Source organism: Salvelinus sp. IW2-2015, linkage group LG26, assembly GCF_002910315.2.
Source record: "Salvelinus sp. IW2-2015 linkage group LG26, ASM291031v2, whole genome shotgun sequence".
Lineage (NCBI taxonomy): Eukaryota > Metazoa > Chordata > Actinopteri > Salmoniformes > Salmonidae > Salvelinus > Salvelinus sp. IW2-2015.
The window spans coordinates 42,642,860-42,666,538 of NC_036866.1; the positions used below are offsets into that span (position 1 = coordinate 42,642,860).

At 44.7% G+C, this 23,679-nt stretch overlaps 1 protein-coding gene across 1 annotated transcript in view; it reads right to left on the minus strand.

Annotated features, from left to right (window-relative positions):
• met (MET proto-oncogene, receptor tyrosine kinase) overlaps nt 1-23,679 on the minus strand; it is a 73,739-nt gene that overhangs the window by 40,161 nt on the left and 9,899 nt on the right. The window contains exons 3-5 of the mRNA XM_023971068.2: nt 5,850-6,041; nt 1,664-1,825; nt 717-893 (exon numbers count right to left, since the gene is read on the minus strand). Coding sequence (XP_023826836.1) covers nt 717-893; nt 1,664-1,825; nt 5,850-6,041 — 531 coding nt within the window. The remainder of the gene's footprint in view (nt 1-716; nt 894-1,663; nt 1,826-5,849; nt 6,042-23,679) is intronic.

Here is a 23,679-nt window from a genome sequence, read left to right on the forward strand (position 1 = left end):
AAAATAATTTTAAAAATTTGAGTAAATGAGGGATACAGAGTATATTGAAAGTAGGTGCTTCCACACAGGTGTGGTTCCTGAGTTAATTAAGCAAGTAACATCCCATAATGCTTAGGGTCATGTCTAAAAACGCTGCGTAGGCCATTATTTTGGACATTATTTTGGCTACCATGGCTATGCCCCCATAGGATGACAATGTGCCCATCCACGGGGCACGAGTGGTCACTGAATGGTTTGATTAGCATGAAAACGATGTGAACCATATGCCAAGGCCGTCTCAGTCACCAGATCTCAACCAAATTGAACACTTAGAGATTCCGAAGCGGTGCCTCAGACAGCGTTTTCTACCACCATCAACAAAACACCAAATTATGGAATTTATTATTGAAGAATGGTGTTGCATCCCTCCAATAGAGTTCRAGACACTTGTAGAATCTATGCCAAGGTGCATTGAAGCTGTTCTGGCTTGTAGTGGCCCAATGCCCTATTAAGACACTTTATGTTGGTGTTTCCTTTATTTTGGCAGTTACCTGTATGGCCTCAGATGACACTAGTCACTAGCAGCTTGTCTTTGTTTATGTAGACACTCTCACAATAAAGACCAAAACAACAACAATAGTCCCAGTGTTTTGGTCAGAGGGAGTGACATAGGGGGTGTTGTGAAATGTTGTGCTTGTGGACAACAAAGCTTTTTTTAACTTGAACTGGCTAGTTACCGTGGTGATGACGGGAGGGCAGGAGTCCTGGGTCCAGAGGGACGCTGGGTGACACTGGGCTGCCCTGGTGCAGCGGCCGTCACACCAGCCACATCCCATAAAACCTGGCGCCAGCAGGCAGGAACTACACATCCACTGTTGCTCACAGCCAGGACCAATCAGAGGGACCTTGGTGATCTGGGCGTACACACGACAGCCAGTCAGAATACAGACTAAGCAAAAACAAGTTTGTTTGGTACATATGAATGCTGTGGGTTTGATTCCTGCATTGGTCACATAACTATATGACACTTTGGATAAAAGCATCTGCTAAGCTAAAATACCATATCATTACTATTATAATATTATATAGTTATGCATTACTTCATTGTAAAAACATCATACTGTACAGTGCCTTCAGGAACTATTCATACCCTTGACTTATTCCACACTTTGTTGTGTTACAGCCTGAATTCAACAGTGATTAAGTCTTTTTTTCTCACCTATCCACACACTATACCACAATGACAAAGTGAAAACATTTGTAAAATCTTTGAAAAAAAGAGAATTCCACTTTCACATTATGGGGTATTGTACGTAGGCCATTGACAAAAAAAAAAAAACAACATTTCTCTGATCAATGTGGGCATACGGGGAAAACATTTATTTTCAACTGTTGGCTGAAATGTTGTAGGACATTGATGTCAAGCTTTCAGGACCTTGTTTCCAACAATCTGTTGGCTCTGGTCAATGTCGAACACTGTGTCTTAGTGCCAGGGGGCTGGTGTTTCCATCAAACCAGTAATGTAAAGAATGTCTGTTATGAATATAAAGTATGTGTGTGTCGATACAGTGCGCGTGTGTGTGTGTGTCTTTGAGTGTATCATTACACACTGTGTGTCTTTGTGTGTGTGTGTGTTTCTTCATGTCTTCTGATACTCCCTCCCCTGTGTCTACTGTCTACCCACCTTATTTCCTGTCACCAACAATAGTGAGCCGTCCTGGCTGCGCTGGGGGGAGCCGTGGTGGCGCTGGGGGGACAGGAGAGCCACCTCGGGGGACACGGGGCGCGAGTCATCCAGACGGAAGTCCACATGGGGCGTGCTGCGTTTGGAACGGGAAACCACCACCTGGGGAAGACAGAGGCTAGCTCAGTAAAACACAGAGTTATATCATTTAATAATAAAAAACAACCCCTGTCTACCGGAGATGCCACACATACCTCAGTTATTAATAAAGCAATGTAATAATGTAGAAAGGCACTGTGGGGTGCTGTACTTGGGCAGACTGCCTAAGCGGTTCTTCAGGTTGCGTAAGTCCATACAGTGTAGAAATACATTTTTCGGGAAAAACTCTTTCAGTGTAAACTTAAACGGCTAAAACCAAATATAAAGTATGTAGAAAAGATAATGGACCTATATATTTTTGAAGGTCCAACGCAGCAGTTTTTATCTCAATATCAAATCATTTCCGGGTAACACTGAAGTACCTTACTGTGATTGTTTTCAATTAAAATGGTCAAAAATAAACCAACATAGCTTCTTAGCAAAGAGACATTTTGAAAGCAAGAATTTTGATAGGACTGTCTGGGAGTGGTCTGAGTGGGGAGGGGGAAACTGAAAACTAGCTGTTATTGGGAGAGGTTTGGAACTCTCTTTCTTATTGGTCAATTTACTAATTTACCACCTGGTGATGTCCCCAGGCAGGCTAAAACTCCATCCCACCAAAACAGGCAGACATTTCAGGTGGACTTTTTAAACAGCTTTTTTTTTAAACGATTTCACAGTATTATTCCAACCTCATAGTGTGGAAATATATAAAAAACACTGCAAAATCTAGTTTTTGACTGCACTGGGCCTTTAAATAATATAATCTTTGATAACTAACAGGCACCAAAATAAAAGCTAGACAGTCAGGGAACATTGACAATTACCAAAACAATGAATTTAGCAGTATAGATTTTGTTAATATGTTTGAGCAAAATAACACAGCATTAGCCATGGCAAAATGCATAGAGTTACTGGAAATTAGCTTTAAAAGTGGATTTTTTTTATCTCAGCTCCATGGGAGAATAAATAGAATCACAGGAAATTAGCTTTCAAACTGCAAGCATTTCTCTCAGCTCCATGGAGAAATTAGTAAAAATGCAGGAAATTGGCTTAAAAATTCGAAAATGTCTCTACACCACCAAGATAACGGCCTCTAAAATGTTATCTGAAATTCAGCCAGGCCGCCAGGCCGACCGCGCCCCTACCACAGACCCTACCACGGCCCCTTCCAAGCCTTTTTGATCCAGAAAAAAAACTTGACATGAACTTGGGCATGGAGATTTCGTAGGACTGTTTAGTGCTGAGTCAATCTTCTGCTGTTTCTACTAATCGGGTGCCGTACAAGATTGAAGGTTGCAATAGAATAGAATACGGTAACAAAGAGGTAACGCCATGGAATCTTGTGGTGCAGACCAGGTTATCTAGTTGTGAGGGACTATTAACACAGTAACACTGAACTATATTTCACTTCACATGCAAAGTGTGTGTTTTTTTCCATTGGCATTGTATGGGCCCGGCGAGCCACTCCCACTACTGTGTGGAGGGTAATAAATGCTGCTATATTGAGAGTGAGATGACAGATTGGCAGATTAGCGCTTAACCACCATGGAGGTGGAGGGAGCTACAGTGAGACGGAGGGACAAAAGACATTGCCCGAAGGCAAGAGAGCAGCAAGAGCGCATCTTGTACCTGGACATGTCGTGAGGTGTTTCAGAAGTCTTATTCATACACACACACACGCACATGCACATGCACACACGTAGGCACGCCTTCATACACACACACACACACGCCCGTATGCACACACACACACACACACATACACACACATAAACGCATGCACGGACATACACACTCCTACACACAGATACAGTGCAGCGCACACCTGGAGTGACATACATCATCGGTGGTTACGCTGCAGTTACAGGCTTGGAGCTCAGAACCGGTTGGGTTGGGGTGAAACATAACAGTGGGCTGTAATAGAGTGTGGTTATGTCCTGGTTGACATAGGAACACTTTGGTTATATCATCCACTGTATCACCCGCCCACCCCTCCTCTCCTTCTATCTCCCCTTATCTCTTCATTGACTATGGCCCTCTGCCAGGTGTGTGACTGCAAGGTGTGCACGTGCGTGTCAGTCACTTTAAATGACCGTTGCATTTCAGTAAAGAGTACGAGGAGGGGCTGCTACCCTCTTAGTCTTAAGTCATGTCAGATAGTCAGATGTGGACACTCACGCCTGTTTTCAAGGTCCTTTGTTGACAAGGCACCTTGGAGCATTGAAACGCTGCAGCTGAAAACCAATGTCTTCTTTGTGAGAGTCTTCAGCCAGTCAATGAATGGCATGTCTCCTTTCTCACAGGGAACACTATTTCCTGCTCCACTCTTCAGCTACAACCAAAGACTGAATGGCCTAGTCTCTTTCTCCAGGGGTAATAGTGGTGTGAATTACAGCTTATTGTATTAGACAGGGGAATTTAGCCTATAAACACAGCCACTGTGCTATTTTCACAGTGATATTGAACCATAGGGAGAGATTTCCTGAGCCAGAATGGAGAGACCACGGGGACACAGCACAACACAGCAGAGCGTTCTCTTTCTTTCTCCTATCCTCTCTCTTTTGTTCTCTCCATTGGTGCTAAGAGCATTTTTCCTTAGGAACAAAGGGTAAACAGAAAGAAAGGCAGTTGACAGAGGCCTTTCCTAGGATTCTAATAAGCTAGAAGCAATCGTTCAACCTTACAACCTCTCTCCCTCCCTCTTTTTTCTACACTCGGCCCCATATTTCTCTCTCGTGCTACAACTCTTCCATTCTACCAATATTTCCCTACCTTCACCTCGTCTCTTAAAGTCCCCCCCCCCCCCATGAGGTCCACTGCATCCCTCTCTCAGGACAGCTGGTCTCCTGCTCTCTCCTTCCCAGACCCCCATCCCGAGACAATGAGGTTAGAAACTTCACCAACAACAAAAAAAAAGAGTGAGAAAAAAAACATGCCAACAGCTGTGGGGACTCGGTGGAGAGAGAGAGAGAGAAATGCTGTGCGAGGGAACGTGTCATCGAAGCTCGGCGCTTGCCATTAACGGGCAGTTCGGCTCATAACCCTGCTTCCGCGCAGCTGTCGTCGCCTTTTCGCCCATTCCCATCGTTCTTCCGTGACTTTTTTAAACACAGTTTTTCTAAAAGTACTCATAAAACATCAGAGAGAGTTTGAGGCCAAACAGAGCTTCCTTTACAGGGGCATGCAAGACAGAGCAACACTCAAAAGCTCTTATGCGCCAGTGTTCCACTTCCACCTGACCTGACTCAACCTAGCCTGGTCCAAGATCGGTTATGCATTATGCATGTAAATGGGCAGGATGTTGGCTGATCTGGGACCAGGCTAGACTGAGCCATCTCCTGAGTAAATCCTGTCTCTATAGGAGACAGTGAGACCGCTGCTGAGGGCCTACAAACACAAATGGGAAGCGGAAAGTGAAATCCACCAATGGCTGTACTTAATAGTCAAAACCAGACGTGGTTTGTTTGCTCAGATGGTACATACGGCGGAACGCAGCAGGAGGGTTTGTGGAAGCATGGCGAGGCAAGGTCAGGGGTCATGTGTTGAGCAAATAGGAAGGAAGCCACCCTCCTCCCAGCTGTGGTGTTTCCTAACCTGCCCCTGTACTGGCTGCCACCTGTGTGTCGGCCCCTTGTGTTCCCAAATTGTCAGGTTTCACTGGTCACGTACCAACATCCTGCCCCATTTACATGCACAATAAGAAAGGGAGACTGTGCTGCCTGGCCACGGCACCAACAGGCAGTTTTGCAGGTTTGAGCCTTCTGTATACACTCAGGAGCTCAATTGACTTTTTGTTTATGACTAATTCAAAGTTAGCTTTGGGTTCTTCCTCTTCCTTTTTCTTGGGTAAGCAGGTTACAGCACCAACCCTTTGCTGTTCATGGACATTTTTGGGCTAAAAGGGCTCATTCATGCTGCCTCCTTTCCATTGAGTGAGTGTGTGATTTCACACTCTCACTGCTCTCACTCTCGTAAGGCTGTTTAAGTAAAGTGTTACAGTTCCCCTCTCTTTGCCAGTACTCCCTCTTGCCCCCTGTCGCCCTACCTGTATGAGGCGTCCGTCTGCGGTGCCCAGGCTGGCCACGGTCTGCTCCTGTGCGGTCGCCACGGCAATGGAGGTGAGCAGGACGTTGCTGAACTGACCGCTGAAGTAGTCTAGTCTGGCCATGGTACTGGTCACCTCCAGACGGTAGCCCTCCTCATGCTTCCCACAGCCAAACGAGTCGTCTGACGAACTCTACACGGGGAGGAAAACACATACAACGTAAGATACGTGGATCACATACGGTTGCATGAAATATGTCATGTACAGCCAGTGGTTTTTAACTAGTTACATTCAGAGTGCCTCAACTGATGAGCCACACCACTTCCCAAGACCCCTAACCTCCCCCCATGCCCCTGTCAGATGAGGGTAAATGGGAGGGAGAGGGATGGAGAGCAGGGCTCCCTAAGCCTCCTCATCTGCTCTTTCATCGGACCCTGCTCGTAATGGAGAGCTGAGTTGTGGCTGGCACAGTGTGTGTGTGTTTGTGTGCGTGGCAGGAATTCATGGGAAACACATTGGGAATGCGTGCCGGTGCGGCTGCCATGACGTCACACACGCTCACTGCTCTCTCTCTCTCTCTCTCTCTCTCTTCTCTCTCTCTCTAGCGCGCCCCAAAAGGCATGCAAGAGTCTTCTCCATTAGTAATAGAGTAAAAGTCCACTCTGTAAGTGTGTTTGCGCCTGGCTTGTTTTCACTAGGCCACAATCCAGAACCACTGTCTGGCAAAGGCAACCCTGTGCAGGTTTTTACTTGGCCACCCTACTCTCTGCTTTGAAAGTAACCTAAGTCGTCATCATTAAACCATTAGAAGAGGTCACCAGTCATTAAAGTGGAGAAAGCTTGGGGTAGGGTGAGGGGGGGTGGTGTGGTCAAGCTAGACAAGCTCTCAGGTCAAGGACCCCCCCCCCCCGTCGGTCATCAATAGTTTATGAAACCCGAGGCTGGCAGGCGGGGGCCGTGACTAAACAGGCGGGGCCAGCTACAGAGTTTAGGGTGCTAGCTACAGACTACAGAGGCAGAGGGTTACTGATTAAGAGATCCAGGCTGGGGCCCCTAACACTAACTCCACTTGGCCCGGCCTGGCAGCATCTACTGTTTCACTGTACGCTCCAAAGCCTGAACAACAACTTCAGGTTAAGGCAACACAACACTGGAGAGAAGGAGAAGAGAGAGAGAGAGAGAGAGAGAGAGAGAGGAGAGAGCAGAGGAGAGGAGAGAGAGGAGAGAGAGAGGAAGGGAGAGAGAGGAGAGGGAGAGGAGAAGAGAAGAGAGAGAGAGAGAGAGAGAGAGAGAGAGAGAGAGAGAGAGAGAGAGAGAAGAGAGAGAGAGAGAGAGAGAGAGAGGAGAGAGAGAGAGAGACGAGGAAGAAGAGAGAGAGAGAGAGAGGAGAGAGAGAGAGAGAGAGAGAGAGAGAGAGAGTAGTGTATACAGTGATGCAGGTAGTGGGGTCATTTATTTTCAAATGATCTTAAAAACCCAGTTGAATTAGTATCAGCTCACTCACCACACTGACTGATGGTACCTTGTGCATCAGGGAGGGATAGCCAAACTAACTAAGCACCCAAAGAGAGACCTCTTGTAAATGAAGTACTACATGTGAGGACTATGTCAGGGTGACTTGCTTGCGAATGTGTAACACTGAAATGTCTGGGGTAAACCTCAAAGGCGAGCTTTGAAGCTGAGGAGAACAACTGCGGAGAGTAATAAATACAAGCGAGCGAGCGTCATCTAGCAGCCATTACAGACAAAGTAAGATAGGCCATTACAGGCGAAGTTAGCTCCAAGGTGAAAAGACAGTCCTGGCTGGTTAGACCCAAACAAACAACAGCTACAGCTTCAAAGCTACGGATATACCTGAATCTTATCATAAGCCAAACCAGGTTGACTGGCTACAACTAGCTTCCCAGGCTATAGCCAAGGTAGAATAGATAGAGAGAACAACTACAGAGGGAAATCCAGGGTAAAAAAAAAAGACAATCCTCAAGGCTCAGGCTGGCCAACATCTCTGGATGTACATAATGCCAAAAGCCACAGCTGTACTGCAGAGGGCCAGCGGTGCTGAGCTGTCAGAGCCAGAGTTGATTCACTCTACAAGAACCTCATCTTTCTTTCAGAAGAGAAGAATAATATCTGACGTCTGAGAGGAGAGAGGGACTGACTACCTAGAGTGAAAATAGATCAGGTGGGTAAGATATAATGTGCGGTGTTGTGTGAGGGGGGGGGGGCTGGGGGGGCAGATGCGGATGGACCGATCTTTCATGTGTTCTACGTGTGTGTGTTGTTGTGTGTGTGTGTGTGTGTTGTGCTGAGTGAGTGTGTGTGTGTGTGTGTGTGTGTGTGTGAGTGTGTGTGTGAGTGGTTGCTGTGTGTGTGTGTGTGTGTGTGTGTGTGGTGTGTTGGTTGGTGTTGTGTGTGTGTGGGTGTGTGTGTGTGTCTGTGTGTGTTTTACTTTTAACCGGAATCTCCAGGCCAACAACTTTGATCCATCATAACTCCCGCTGTCCGCCCTCTTAGATACGAAGTCTCACGCAAGTAAACCACATGAGATACAGTCCATGGGAAGTGGTCGAAGTCTGGGACCTCCTCCTCTCTCTTCTCTCTCTCTCTCTTCTCTCTCTCTCTCTCTCTCTCTCTCTTACTACTCCCAGAGATTGAGATGTCATCAAGCCAGGATACTACGGAGATTACCACAGAACCGCTCCGAAAACAGGACCAGGGGAGATTATTTTGATAGCAAACAAACAGGGTCCTATGGAGTGTTTGTAAAAGCAACGCTGAGCGGTAGGAGGGAGAGACGAAGAAAGAGAAAGGGTTCCGGAGCATTCCACGGAACTCTGTGAAGGTAACGCTGAGGATCAAGGGGACGTAATTGGACAGTGGAAGGGTGTTTTGACAAGTCGTGTTTGAAGCCCCATTGCTATTATCCGAGAGACCTAGGGGTTTTCTTTGGCACACAGTAAGACAGTCTTGAAGAATAGTCACGCTCTTGTCATGGCAAACGATTTCCTTAGCGAGGTTAACTATGTTCTCTACTCTCTCTCTCTAACTCTCAATTTTTTGTTGTTGCTCTGATTTGAAATTGAAAGAGACATTTTAAGGCAAAGGAAGGTGAACTCCAACTGGTTTTTGGTCTCCAAACTTTTCCCAAGTTTGAGGAAGATGTTTTTGTCCAGTAAAACAGAAGCCGGGGGGATATGTGAGACACTGTACACCTTTTTCCCCCACACTTAACCACCGGCCATTGTCTGCAACACAACGGCCAGGCGATAGAGTTACTATGGCAGCAGCGGCTCAGTGTTTAGCTGCTCCGCGGGGCCCGCTAGCGACCCATGTGAGTGTGTGTGTGTCTACATGAGTGTGTATATGTGTGTGAGGCCTGCCAGAGTCAAGAGGGGTGTGTAATCCGCGTGCGGGGTACAGACAAGGTGCAGAGAGAGGTCTAATGTCCTTTTCATACTCCTACTCTGACCCTCGGGCCAGGCTCCCTTAGAGTAGACACACCAGTGGCTCTAGCGACACACAAAACCACTGGGCTTGGGCTGTGTTACTATTTATTATTTTATTTATAATTATTTATTTTTGTATCCCCTTTTTCGTCATATCCAATTGGTAGTTACAGTCTTGTCTCACCGCCGCAACTCCCGTAGGTACTCGGGAGAGGCGAAGGTCGAGAGCCGATCGTCCTCTGAAACACAACCCCGCCAAGCCGCACTGCTTCTTGACACAATGCACGCTTAACCCGGAAGCACAAATGTGTCGGAGGAAACACCGTACACCTGGCGACCGTGTCAGCGTGCATGAGCCCGGCCGCYATGGGACAAGGACATCCCGGCCGGGCAAACCCTCCCCTAACCCGGAAGACGCTGGGTCAATTGTGCGTCGCCTCATGGGTCTCCCTAACGCGGCCGGCTGCGACATAGCCCGGTATCGWACCAGGATCTGTAGTAATGCAGCAAGTACATCGATGCAGTGCCTCAGACCGCTGCGCCACTCGGGAGGCCCGGGGCTGTGTTACTATTAATAGTAGACACACACCTACACACTCACTCAGTCATTAAAATACACTGGGGCTACTGCTTTAGCAAGAACATTATATATTATACACACCCCCCCCAACAAACAAAACAAAAAACCCAAAAAAAAAACCCACCCCACCCCCACACAACACACACACACACACACACACACACACACACACACACACACACACACACACACACACACACACACACACACACACACACACACACACACACACACACACACTTTGTTATTGCTGATTTCTTGAGTGGGGCAGCAAAGCTCTCCACAAAGTCAGCTGAGCCTTTAGTAGAATAAACAAACTCTGCCCCCTGACAGCTTGCACTGACTGTTGTTTGTGTGTGTACTTATTAGGAGGCAAGTGGTTGGGTTGTAATGGGGTGTGTGTATATGTATGTTTTGTAGAGTCTGGAAAAGGTGTTGATGGGTTTTGTGTGAGTAATTACGCATGTACGTATATGTGTGTTTGTTGTATTTGGAGGCCCCCCACACAATATACGTAGCTTGCGTATATTATATGTGTATGCATGGTTCATTAATGTGTACATGTGTGTGTGCATGTGTTGTTAGGGGGGTAGGACACATAATTATGTTCTGAGAGTCCCACCGGGGACACTTGGGCTAAGGGAAGGCACGTGTGTGTGTGTGTTTGTGTATGGGTATTGTGTGTGTTGTTGTGTGTGTGTGTGTGTGTGTTGGTTGTGTGTGTGTGTGTCAGGGGAATTAGAGAAGCTGACAATAATGTTGGATTAGACCCTGGCGCTCCGAGGCAGCTGGTCTGGGCGATGCGTGCCCTCCGGATGCCAGGCAGAGTTAGGGTTAGTGTGTGAGTGTGTGTGTATGGTTAGGTATGGTGACCCAGGGTGGCATGGGTGCATTGAGCACGGACAGAGACAGCTTCACACATCATATAAACAGACGCCAGAGGAACTCAGTCAGGCTGAATAATATTCATTTTCTGTTTTTGGAGTGTAAAACCACCCCTCGTTGGAACGAGCGTTTCAGTCATTGAGGGAGAAAAGTACAGGGTCTAAAAGCCCCTGTTGTGTATGGGGCCCACTCTAAACTTCTCTCTAACCCTCCTCTCCCTTTACCCCGTATTCCCATTGTTTCTTCCTCCCCTCTCGCTCCTGTCCACACTCTTCTCCACCTGTCACCCTTCCCTTCCTCTCTCCTCTCATTCCACTCACTCACTCACTCACTCACTCACTCACTCACTCACTCACTCACCACTCACTCACCCTCACTCACTCACTCACTCACTCACTCACTCACTCACTCACTCACTCACTCACTCACTCACCCTTCTCTCTTTCCTTCTCTCTCTTTCGCTTCCTCTCTCTATCTCTCTGTCACCGAGGCACAACTTGGTGTCCGTGGCTCATTTGAATAGTCAAATGATCTGTCAACGCAGACCGGGGGGCTGTGGGGGCCTTTGTGAATCCTGCTGGGGAACAATGCAGCTACCCTTGGGTACCACACTCTATATAGTCACACACACACACACTGGCTGAATGAATGATGAGTGAATGATGACCCAGCACCTCTCTCTCGCTCTCCCTAAGCTGCAGAATGCAGTTACTAATAATTTGCTCCTTAAGCTTGGTCTCGTGTAGCAAGAGGAGTGCAGTGTCGAGATGGAGAGAGTTTGGGCCAAAGATATTATTTGTGGTCGTACTGTGATGAACTTCTATCCTCAGAGCTCTTCCTCCAGCACGTAGCGGTGCTCCGTCATCTAAACAATGGCTGATATCTGGCGATGGGAGGGAAACAGGGAACATCATGGACCTATAGAACATTCTTCACTAGCCCAAGACTTTCTCTTTTCTGTGACCGATAGTCCAGCCAGTCCCTACAGCATATTTACTGTTACATGGCAGGCCYCCGCCAGCCTAGCATGTTAATTCAATTAGACCAAACAGACCAATGCAAATTGAGGATAATTTAGTGTTGGGGCAGCGGGACGTGCGGAGTTAGAGCCCATCATTTACCCGCCATGCATTATTAGCATTAGCGCTTATCTACTCGTATTCATTACCAACCACCGACAGACAGAAGGGGCTTCGAGGGGGAATCCTTTCCACCATGAACCACCCCCCTGTCTCCTACTACTGCATTACAGTAATGGACTCTGGTAGAAGGAAAAGGAACTGCCCAGAGCAGAGTGCACTGGAGAGGAGTTGTCAATGGCCAATGCTCCCTGATGAGTAATAAGGAAACGTATCCAACTTGGAATAGGGAACATGCACGATTCCAAAAGAGCGTAACTGCTTTTCAAAGATCCAAGATCCAAACTGACATGCTTTAAAGCMCTTTCCGGCCAAACGAATTGAAACGGAATTCCTGGTTCTCAGTCAGTAGTAGTCTGGACTAATCAATTCCACCCGGCCAGCGAGCAGCAAAACGTTTGGCAGAGCCTTTTTAATGACGGACTTCACGGTGAGTGAAGTTACAAGTCTGAAAGACTGCTCCTTCCTTCAGGTCATCCCGCTACCACTTGCATGGTGTGTTTAGGGCTCTCAGTGTGTGTGTYTGTCTGTCTGTCTGGTCTCTCTCACTCACTCTTTTTATTTTTCGGAGGACCAARGCAGAGCAAAGGGAGAAGGATTCACACTGAACTATTAAGACCTTAGCTAACTGTATATGAGACAAGGTGGGGAAACACAGAAGGACCACAGCACCAGTAGCAGTTCCAACAGTAGGGACTTTAAGATGAACCAGATAACCAAGGGTTGTAAACAGGGTCAGGAAACTCTACACTGTATCTTGGCTCTGGGTCTGACAGCAGGGCCTGGGGAGCAATGGGGCACTGGGGAGCATCAATATTCTGTGTGCATGCCTAATGTATTTATCTTAAAGGCCCAGTGGGCTCAAAAACATGTTTTTCCACACTATGGGGTTGGAATAATACTGTGAAATTATAAAAATTATGATAATGCCCTTTTAGTGTAAGAGCTGTCTGAAAAGAATGCCTGAAATTTCAGGCTGTTTCGGTGGGATGGAGTTTTGGCCTTCCATGGTGACATCACCATGCAATACATTAGCTAATAGACCAATAAGAATGAGTTTGAAACCTCTCTGCTAATAACAMCCAATAAATGTTTTTTCTGCTCCCCACTCAGACCACTCCCAGACAGTCCTAACAAAATTCTTGCTTGAGAAATTGCTCTTCGATAAGAAGCTATTTTTGTTTCTAATTTTACCATTTTAATTGAAAACAATCTCAGTAAGGTACTTAGTTGTTACCCAGAAATGATTTGATATTGAGATTAAAAAAAACATCTGCATTGGACCTTTAAAGTATTATTTTTTCCCCCAACATTGGTTATCTTATCTTAAGTATGGGATGTGCATATCACCTTTTGTTTTATTAATTGACACAGGATCTGAACATAGCTAGTTCTTCCCTTCTTTTGTCCGTCGTACTGCCAGATGGTGAAATGTGATTCATCATAGAACTGCTCCAGCGTCCAGTTGTGGCGAGCTTTGCACCACTCTAGCATACACTTGGCATTGTGCATGGTGACCTTAAGATTGTGTGTGTGGCTGCTTGACCATGGAAACCCCTTTCATGAAACTCCAGATGAATAGTTCTTGTGCTGACATTGCTTCCTGAGGCAGTTTGGAACTCGGTAGTGAGTGTTGCAACCGAGGACAGACGATTTTTACGCGCTACGTGCTTTAGCACTCGGCGGTCCCCTTCTGTGAGCTTGTGTGGCCTACCACATTGCGGCTGAGCCATTGTTACTCCTAGATGTTTCCACTTCACAATAACAACACTTACAGTTGACTGGGGCAGCTCTAGCAGGGCAGAAATTTGACAAACTGACTTGTTGGAAAGGTGACATCCAATGACAGTGCCACTTTGAAAGTCACTGAGCTCTTCAGTAAGACTGCCAATGTTTGTCTATGGAGATTGCATGGTTGTGTGCTCGATTTTATACACCTGTCAGCAACGGGTGTGGCTGAAATAGCCCGAATCCACTCATTTGAAGGGGTGTCCACATACTTTTGTATATATAGTGTACTTTTGCTTTAATGAGAACGCAGGTTTAAAAATCAACACAAACTTGGAGAGAACAAACACAACCTTATCATACGTATGCTATTCCGATTTATTTCATGACAACTTGCAGGTGGTGGTGGCTTTTAGTATTTTCTTTTGTAACTATTTCTGCACCAGCTGAATACTATAATGTCTGTAAAACAAAAAACACACAACAAAAGGCAAACTAACAATGGGCATAGCCCCAGTTCAGAGAAACGGGCGGCAGTGCAACAATGCATCATTGTACTGCCTTTTCACACTCATAAACTCCTGGAAGTTGGCATCTCCACACACACACACACACACACACACACACACACACACACACACACACAACAGCACATCCACACACACACAGATTATGTGAGAATAATTCATGATGATCTAAATACTGTACATCTGGTTGGTTTCTCAAGGGCACAGATCCAGGAACACTGTTAATGCTGATCTAGGATCAGTTTAGCCTTGAATCATAATGAATAAGGGGGGACGTGATCCTAAATCAGCACTCCTCTGGCACTTCGTGAATACCGGCCCAGTACTGTTAATGCTGATCTAGGATCAGTTTAGCTTGAATCATAATGAATAAGGGGGACGTGATCCTAAACACACTCCTCTGGGACACTTCGTGATACCGGCCCAGTACTGTTAATGCTGATCTAGGATCAGTTTAGCCTTGAATCATAATGAATAAGGGGGGACGTGATCCTAAAACAGCACTCCTCTGGGACACTTCGTGAATACCGGCCCAGTACTGTTAATGCTGATCTAGGATCAGTTTAGCCTTGAATCATAATGAATAAGGGGGGACGTGATCCTAAAACAGCACTCCTCTGGGACACTTTGTGAATACCGGCCCAGTACTGTTAATGCCAGAGAAGAAATCTTCAAACAGGATAGGTTTTTGTATTTGACTGTAAATGTATTATAGCAACATATAAACAGGAAGTTGTGTGTAATGCATCACCTACCTTCTTACTCTTCTTCTGAAACATGACTGAACATTGTCACAGTAACCGGTATGACGACTGCCAAAACAACCTCAAGGGTTCATTGCTGGAGACTATTGTAGGATACATCAAACCAGTAATTGCTGGTTGTTTTATTTTTTATTTAACCTTTATTTAACTAGGCAAGTCTTTTAAGAACAAATTCTTATTTACAACGACGGTCTACACCGGCCAAACCCTAACCCGGGAGCCCAACTTTAAAAACAAAATCTTTCTCTTTTGACACAATCCCTGATGCACAAAGACAAAGTTTTCTTGGAAGTGAATTGGGATAGTCCATTAGATGCATGGCCAAATACTGGGCTTTCTGACCGTAAAATACACCATTCAATTCCAAGAAAAACAGTTCATGCTCACTCAGGTGTGAGCATGCCCTCCCTTCCTTTTCCTCCTTTGACAGCAATATGATTCATCCAGAGATCACCAATCCCCAGTGGGGTGGATAACATCAAAGCCTCCTGCCCCAATCTGAATGGTGTCCTGGGGATTTGGCTAGATAGCCTAGGTCTCTGTTTGTTGGTGCATTGTATGGGAGCGCGACAGGGTGATAAAACCCACACGAGCGTTGAGAGGATAGGGATTGAGAGGTTGGAGTAGGAGGGTGGGGGGTGTCTTTCTATTCTATCCCCTCCATACTTGAGTAGACATTCAGACACAATCTCTTGGCTCCATTGTGTGTGGCTTAGTATAGCTGAATGGAATGACTGGGGGTTTAGCATCAGCTGATGCCAGAGTCAGACCATGCCTTGGCCCGGAAGGACTTTAAATCCCCTTCCATTTCAGCAAGTTATCTTAACCTAGGTTTAGATGTACTCAACGGTTCATCTGAACCTAACCCTGAAACATAAAATCTCTCACATTCTGTCAATGTATCATCAGTTCACTGTTGACCGGCGCATGGACACTTCTGTCCATGTATCCGCTGCATGGTGGACTGGCTCAAGGCCTGCTTTTGTCCATATGGCTAACGGCAGGACCAACTATACGGACATATGGGTGACACTTTATATTAAGGGTCCATAATAAACCTTTTATAAGGCATTTATAATGCATTTACAAACAGTTTGCTCACCATTTATTATTCCTTATTCCCATATTTGTAAATGTTAGTAAGCCATTTATTCACAACAGGTATAAATATTTTAGTGATGGGGGGAAAAAACGATACGGTTACATATCGCAATATTATTTTGGATGATGTCACAGTGCCTTCAGAAAGTATTCACACCCCTTGACTTTTTGTTGTGTTACAGTCTGCATTTAAAATGTATTAAATTGAGATTTTGTGTCACTGGCCAACACACAAATCCCATAAAGTGGAATTATGTTTTTAGAAATGTTTACAAATTAATAAAAAATGTAAAGCTGAAATGTCTTGAGTCAATAAGTGTCACGACTTCCGCCGAAGTTGGTCCCTCTCCTTGTTCGGGCGGCGTTCGGTGGTCGATTTCGCCGACCTTCTAGCCATCGCTGATCCTCTTTTCATTTTCCTTTGGTTTTGTCTTGTCTTCCATCACACCTGGTTCCAATCCCATCAATTACATGTTGTGTATTTAACCCTCTGTTCCCCCTCATTGTCCTTGTCGGTGATTGTTTGCTTGTAAGCTATGTGCAAGATATGTTCTGGTGTGTGACGGGTTTTGTACCCACTTGTATTATTTTGTACATTTTGGTTTTCAGAGTTTTTGAGCACTTATTAAACTGCTCTGTTTTATACCAAGTTCAATCTCCTGCGCCTGACTTCCCTGCCACCAGGGGGGTCACATAATATGTTGAATGGACTCACTCTCTGTGCAATAATAGCGTTTAACATATACAGTTATCTGTATGGTCCCTCAGTCGAACAGTGAATTTCAAACACAGATTCAACCACAAAGACCAGGGAGGTTTTCCAATGCCTAGCAAAGAAGGGCACCTATAGGTAGATGGCTAAAAATGTTAAAAGCAGACATTGAATATCCCTTTGAGTCTAGTGAAGTTATTAATTACCCTTTGGATGGTGTATCAATACACCTAGTCGCTACAAAGATAGAGGGGTCCTTTCTAACTCAGTTGCTGGAGAGGAAGGAAACCATTCAGGGATTTCATCATGAGGCCACTGGTGACTTTAAAATAGTTACAGATCGTCTTTAATGTCTATGATTGAGGATGGATCAACAACATTGTAGTTACTCCACAATACTAACCTGAATGACAGAGTGAAAAGAAGGAAGCCTTTACAGAATTAAAAAAATCCAAAACATGCATATTGTTTGCAATAAGGCACTAAAGTAAAACTGCAAAGAATGTGGCAAATAAATTAACTTTATGTCCTGAATACAAAGAGTTATGATTGGGGAAAATCCAACACAACACATTACTGAGTACCACTCCACATATTGTCAAGCATAGTGGTGGCTGCATCATGTTATGGGTATGCTTGCCATCGGCAAGGACTAGGGAGTTTTTTTTGGGATAAAAATAAACTGAATAGAGCTAAGTACAGGAAAAATCCTAGAGGAAAACCTGGTTCAGTTTGCTTTCCAACAGACACTGGGAGACAAATTCAACTTTCAGCAGGACAATAACCTAAAACACAAGTGTCAGCCCTGATCTGTTTCACCTGTCCTTGTGCTTGTCTCCACCCCCTCCAGGTGTCGCCCATCTTCCCCACTTATCCTCTGGGTATTTATACCTGTGTTTTCTGTCTGTCGGTGCCAGTTCGTCTTGTTTGTCAAGCTTACCAGGGTTTGTCATGTCAGCTCTTTTCCCAGACTCTCTTTTTCTCGTCCTCCTGGTTTTTGACCCTTGCCTGTCCTGACCCTGTACCCGCCCATCTGACCACTCTGCCTGTCCCTGACCCTGAGCCTGCCTGCCGTCCTGTACCTTAGCTCCTACTCCGGATTATCGACCCCTGTCTGCCTTGACCTGTCGTTTGCCTGCCCCTGTTGTTACATTAAAACATTGTTACTTCCCACGGTCTGCACTTGAGTCTTACCTTGATTCCTGATAAAGGCCAGATCTACACTGGAGTTGCTTACCACAACGACATTGAATGTTCTTTGTGGTAAGAGGCCTACTTACAGTTTTGACTTAAATCGGCTTGAAAATAAATGGCAAGACTTGAAAACGTCTGTCTAGCAATGATCAACAACCAACTTGACAGAGCTTGGAGAATAAAACAATCAAAAAATAGCAAACACTGTACAATCCAGGTGTGTAAAAGCTCTTAGAGACACCCAGAAAGATTCACAGCTGTAATCGCTGCCAAAGGTGATTCTAACATGTATTGACTCAGGGGTGTGAATACTTATGTAAATAATATATTTCATTTTCCCAAAAAATTTAACAAAACAAAAAAACATGTTTTCACTGTCATTATGGGATATTGTGTGTGGATGGGTGACATCTATTTAATTCCATTTTGAATTCAGGCTGTAACACAATCTGTCAAAGAGTATGAATACTTTCTTAAGGCACTGGATATTGATACCTTGACTGTAGTATAGATTTGGTAGCGCTTTCCCGCAGTCCAATGTTAGGTTTTGTATGGTTACATAAGAAAGATGGTTACTTAAGGCAAAAACAACAACAAAAAGTAGGCTGGTTGGTTGAAATGCTGAGACCAGGTTGCATAACTATGTGTGTGAGGTGTATACATTTGTTTCTTAGTAAATGTATTTAAGACGACCATGAAACACTCTGTGTGACCCTGATTTAGCCGACTGCAGTAAAAGGRTAAAAAAAATATAGAGAGAGATTTTTTTGTTGCGTTAGGTAGCGTTAGCTAGCGCTAGTCGGCTGTGCGTGCGCCAAAACTCTGGTATTGTTCATCCTATAGCTTGTTCTCCATCTTCTTTTTAAATAGTTAGCCAACATATTTCTCTGTAGCAGACATTTCTTCTCTCTCTGGAGCAGACATATAGTGAGAAATATTTTTGGAACATGAAATCGCAATAAAAACAGAGTATCGATTCACAATACATGTAGAATCGTGAGAATCGCAATACGTATTGTATTGGCTCCTAATTATTGTGATAATATCGTATCAGGAGGTCCCTGGCAATTCCCAGAACATAATATATTTCCACATACTGTGTGGCATGCTTATTCTTTTACCAGGTATGGCTTGAATGTCTACCAATGGCATGCCCATCTTTTATCTGTTCACTCAAAACATTTATAAAGTATAAATAGTGCTCACTTTAGACTAGGGACTGCAAAAAGACTTAGTGAATGTTTTTTAAACGTGGGAGTAATTATTAATAAATGGTGAACAAACAATTTATAAATGCCTTTATAAATGGTTTATTACGGACCCCTAAAATCAAGTGCTAGAGACATATGCAACTGCATGGCGAAGTCCAGAAGTCCATAGGTCTGTAGAGTCCACCATGTTAGTCTGTCTGAGGTCCATGCTGGGGCGCTGGCCTGGGCTCCCGTGCCCACAGGGTGGAGTAGACCGGCTGGCCTAACACAGAAGGTTGTTTCTGCTCCACTGCTCCTCCCCTACACTGACCTTGGTGTTTAAAACCTGGGCCATCCATGAAGCCAGCTCAGACTGGTAGTGAGACAACGCTTTAAGAAGAGATGAGGGGGAAGGGGTGGGGGGGGTGGGGGGTTGAGGTAAGGGCACTGGCCAGGAGGGTGCCTCGTGTATGTGCGTGCATGCCGAAAGACGAGTGTGTACACATAGCTATTCCACCAGGAAGCAGGATATCACTGTGTGGAGGTAGAGGCGGAGAAGTAAAGGAGTAGGAGGAACGGCAGGTGACTGATTAGAAAACAGCTCTGGGCCCTTGACTCATAGCTAAGCTCAACTGAGCAAAGCTCCTTCACTCCACATCACACACTAAACAAGTGTATCATGTGGAGCCTTAGGGACTATTGGCAAAGACCTCTTACAAGCAATAAAGTAGCCAAGTTTTTGCAAAATCCCTGCTTAGATGTGTGGAGGACAAAATGGAAGATATGTGATTTGAAGAGAATGTATATAATTTGTAACGGCATGTCGAAAAGAGAAATTGACGAGGACAGGAGCGGTGGACAGCAGAGATCCGTGTCAGGGCTATGGCAATTCCAGTATGTGCTTTCCCTCTGGGAGACAGACAGGTTGCAAGTGGAGGGAGACGTTTCCACTAGTTACTGCTCATAGATAAGGTAAGGTGTGCACACAATTCCAACCTCACAAACAGACAAGAAGCACACACCTATACTACGCAATGTTGTTTTTCCCAAACAAGTCACAGAGAACTGGGACTGGAGACCGCTCACTAATGATTAACTTAATGCAAAATATAAACTAACATTTACCACAGAAAGCAACCCGATTATTACTAGGAAATACCTGCATATGTAAACTGAGAAAACACACCAGCCCTGGAGAATTTCTAACAAACAGCAAACACACCAGCCCTGGCAAATTTTGAACAAACAGCCAGAGGCGGCTCGCCCATTAGGGAGTTAGGGGCAGCGCCACACTTGTGATTGGTCCAAAAAATTCCTTACATGGATTATGTTTTAAATGCTCATAAAAATGCGGTAAATGTGTAGTTTGTCTGTTTCAAAAATATATTGTTAAAAACAAGATGTTCAGTTACTTGCCCCACAGTGACTGCCAACATTGTGCGAACATTGCTTGGATTGTGTTGCCAGCTATATTCTATGAGGGGGAACAGCCCCAATGAAATAGGAGGATTTCATAGCATAGATTATAACAGCACAAAGTAAATAGACCGTCTTGGGGTGCTCAAATGTGCGTCCATTCAGTCGGATCTTCTGGGTCTGCTCTAGTCTCCTCCTCCCAAAAAGTATCTTGCGCCAGACAGCTTACTTCCACAGGTGAGACTACAGTAGAACTTCTCTATCAGGTACAGATGGCTCTAAAGCAAAAAGATCATTGTAATTGACTTGCAAATAAATTATCATAACAGTCACAGGAGCCTACATCCAACAAGAGTTGAAGGACAGAGGGATACACTAGCTAGAACCTTCTCATCGCGGATCTGGTAGGACAAAAAAGCGTGGGCAATTTGATTGTTTGCCCCTAATGTTGTTTATCAGGTTCTATTGTAGGTGACAGGGCGACATGTTGTGTGGACTAAAACAGCATAAAACCGGGTGTATCACAAAGCATGATCAAATTATTTAGCCAGGTACAGTAATTTTGAGAAACATTGATACATAGATTGGTACATTTTTAGCTAAAACGAACCAGTTATCTACCTTTTGATATAGCTAGCTGGTAGCTTGCTAGCTAGTTATCTCCCATGCCAATTTCAAGTCTTTCTAAACTCATATCTGACTTACTCGGAAATATGAAGTTATGTCAGGATGAACGTTTACTAGCCAGCACATCATACTTTGTCACATTATGTTAGCCAGCTATCCTCAGTTAGATAATGTGTTTTCACTTATTGCATTTGTATGCTTGTTGCATTATTCCTGGTGCACTTGTTCGTTCATGAGCTGGCTGCTTATTCTAAATAGTATAATCTGATCTGCTCAAAACAGTGGCAGCATGTGCAGCATTGGTCATTCGGTTTTTGACATGCAAAAGTGGAAAAAGGTGTATTTATGCTGTTGTTCAAATGCACAGATCGCTTTATATATCTTCTCAGAGAAACTACCGGTAGTTTCTGTCATCCTGCTTTGTTGACATCTCCAACCACCTCACGCCCCAGGTATTCACCAATCAACGGCCACTACTGCAAACAGCAAACACACCAGCCTTGGAGAATTTCTAACCAACAGAAAACCTACCCGCCTTGAAGAATMTCTGAAATAAACAGCTTTTTAAACATATCTGTTTTCATTCATTGAGAATCAAAGTCCAGTTTGATAATGTCATCATCGATTGACCAAAAGGACAATCTTACGTAACCACGACTCGGTCGCAGAATATTGACCCACTGCTCTTCTCTGTATATTGCACAGTTAGTGTTGGTCAATGCAAGTTTATAAGCCTACAGCCTGGTAAAGTAAGTAAGGTTTTCCATGACTTTCTATGGGCAAGGACTTAATACATCATGTGAAATAGTGAACTGTGCCATTATGACATAGTGTTTATATGACATGGGGTTTCTATAATTTTGTTCTCTATTTCTATAATATTTATTCTACCCCACAGACAGGTGCTGAAGGCAATCAGTTAGCAGCTGGATGCCAGGTGGCCAGCGTGCCAGTCAGTCTCTGGTGCCTGGTGGTATCTAGCTGCTGTTGCTCAGCCTTTCCTCAAGCACGGAGCCTGTCTGGGCACGGACAAGTCATGACACACTGTACTGGTCTGAGCTCATACTGGGATGGAGTCACTGAGTTGAGGGGGTGGAGGTGGAGGTGCCTGAGAGAGTATGCAGCTGCAGGGTCTCTCACCCAACTCTTACCACATGTTCATAGGGGCTAGGCTGGTGAGTGTGTGTGGTTTTGTGAAACAGATGCAGGTTGAGGAAAACAAACACTAAATCTCAAGCTGAACCTCACACAATTCTTGACTTATCTGGTACCTTTCTCAGTTCCTCTTACTATCACTTATACGTGCACACTCACACATACACCAGGCATACACACCTATCCTACCTTATCAAAACCCAATATTGTGGGATTATTATGGATTTGAACAGGACAGGGCAGGAACGATCCTGTATTTTCATGATTTTGTTCATTTCACCAGTGAAGTGATGTTGAGCCTCTCCCTCCCACCAGGCGAGCTGTGACCTAAACCACCGGGGCATATTCAGTAGTTAAATGGAAAACATTTTGCAACAAAAACTAGAGATTTGCAACAAAAACTAGAAATTCTTATTGGACAATTTCGGTTAGTCCCTCAATGTTTTGGTCCGTTTTCTTCTGTTTGGTGTCTGGTGAATACAACCCTGGGTTGGTTCTACCACAACATCCTAGTGACAGCAGGCAGGCAGGGCACCAGCATGCTCAGGCATGTGGGACCAGTGAGATCCTATTAAATTAAATACAGTTTATACAGGTTTAATATACATTAACTGTATAAATAGCCTATAAATATACAGACCATAAATGTCCAAATGTTGGTTTTCTTGGAAAGCTGTGAGTGCTATTGTAACCAGGTAAAAAAATCGCAACCTACGAAGAGCCCTAGCTTAATGGCTATTTGGCGTGGGAGAGTGAGAAATTGTGGAGAGCCGGTGTCCAAGTAGGGTACTTGGAGGGTACTTAGTTGAAGTCGGAAGTTTATATACACTTATGTTGGAGTCATTAAAACTCGTTTTTCAACCACTCCACCAATTTCTTGTTAACAATCTATAGTTTTGGCAAGTCGGTTAGGACATCTACTTTGTGCATGACACAAGTCATTTTTCCAACAATTGTTTACAGACAGATTATTTCACTTATAATTCACTGTATCACAATTCCAGTGAGTCAGAAGTTTACATAAACTAAGTTGACTGTGCCTTTAAACAGCTTGAAAAATTCCAGAAAATTATGTTATGGTTTCAGAAGCTTCTGATAAGTTAATTGACATCATTTGAGTCAATTGGAGGTGTACCTGTGGATGTCTGGTTCATCCTTGGGAGCAAATTCCAAATGCCTGAAGGTACCACGTTCATCTGTACAAACAATAGTACGCAAGTATCAACACCATGGTACCACGCAGCCGTCATACCGCTCAGGAAGGAGACGTGTTCTGTCTCCTAGAGATGAACGTACTCTGGTACAAAAAGTGAAAATCAATCCCAGAACAACAGCTAAGGACCTTGTGAAGATGCTGCAGGAAACA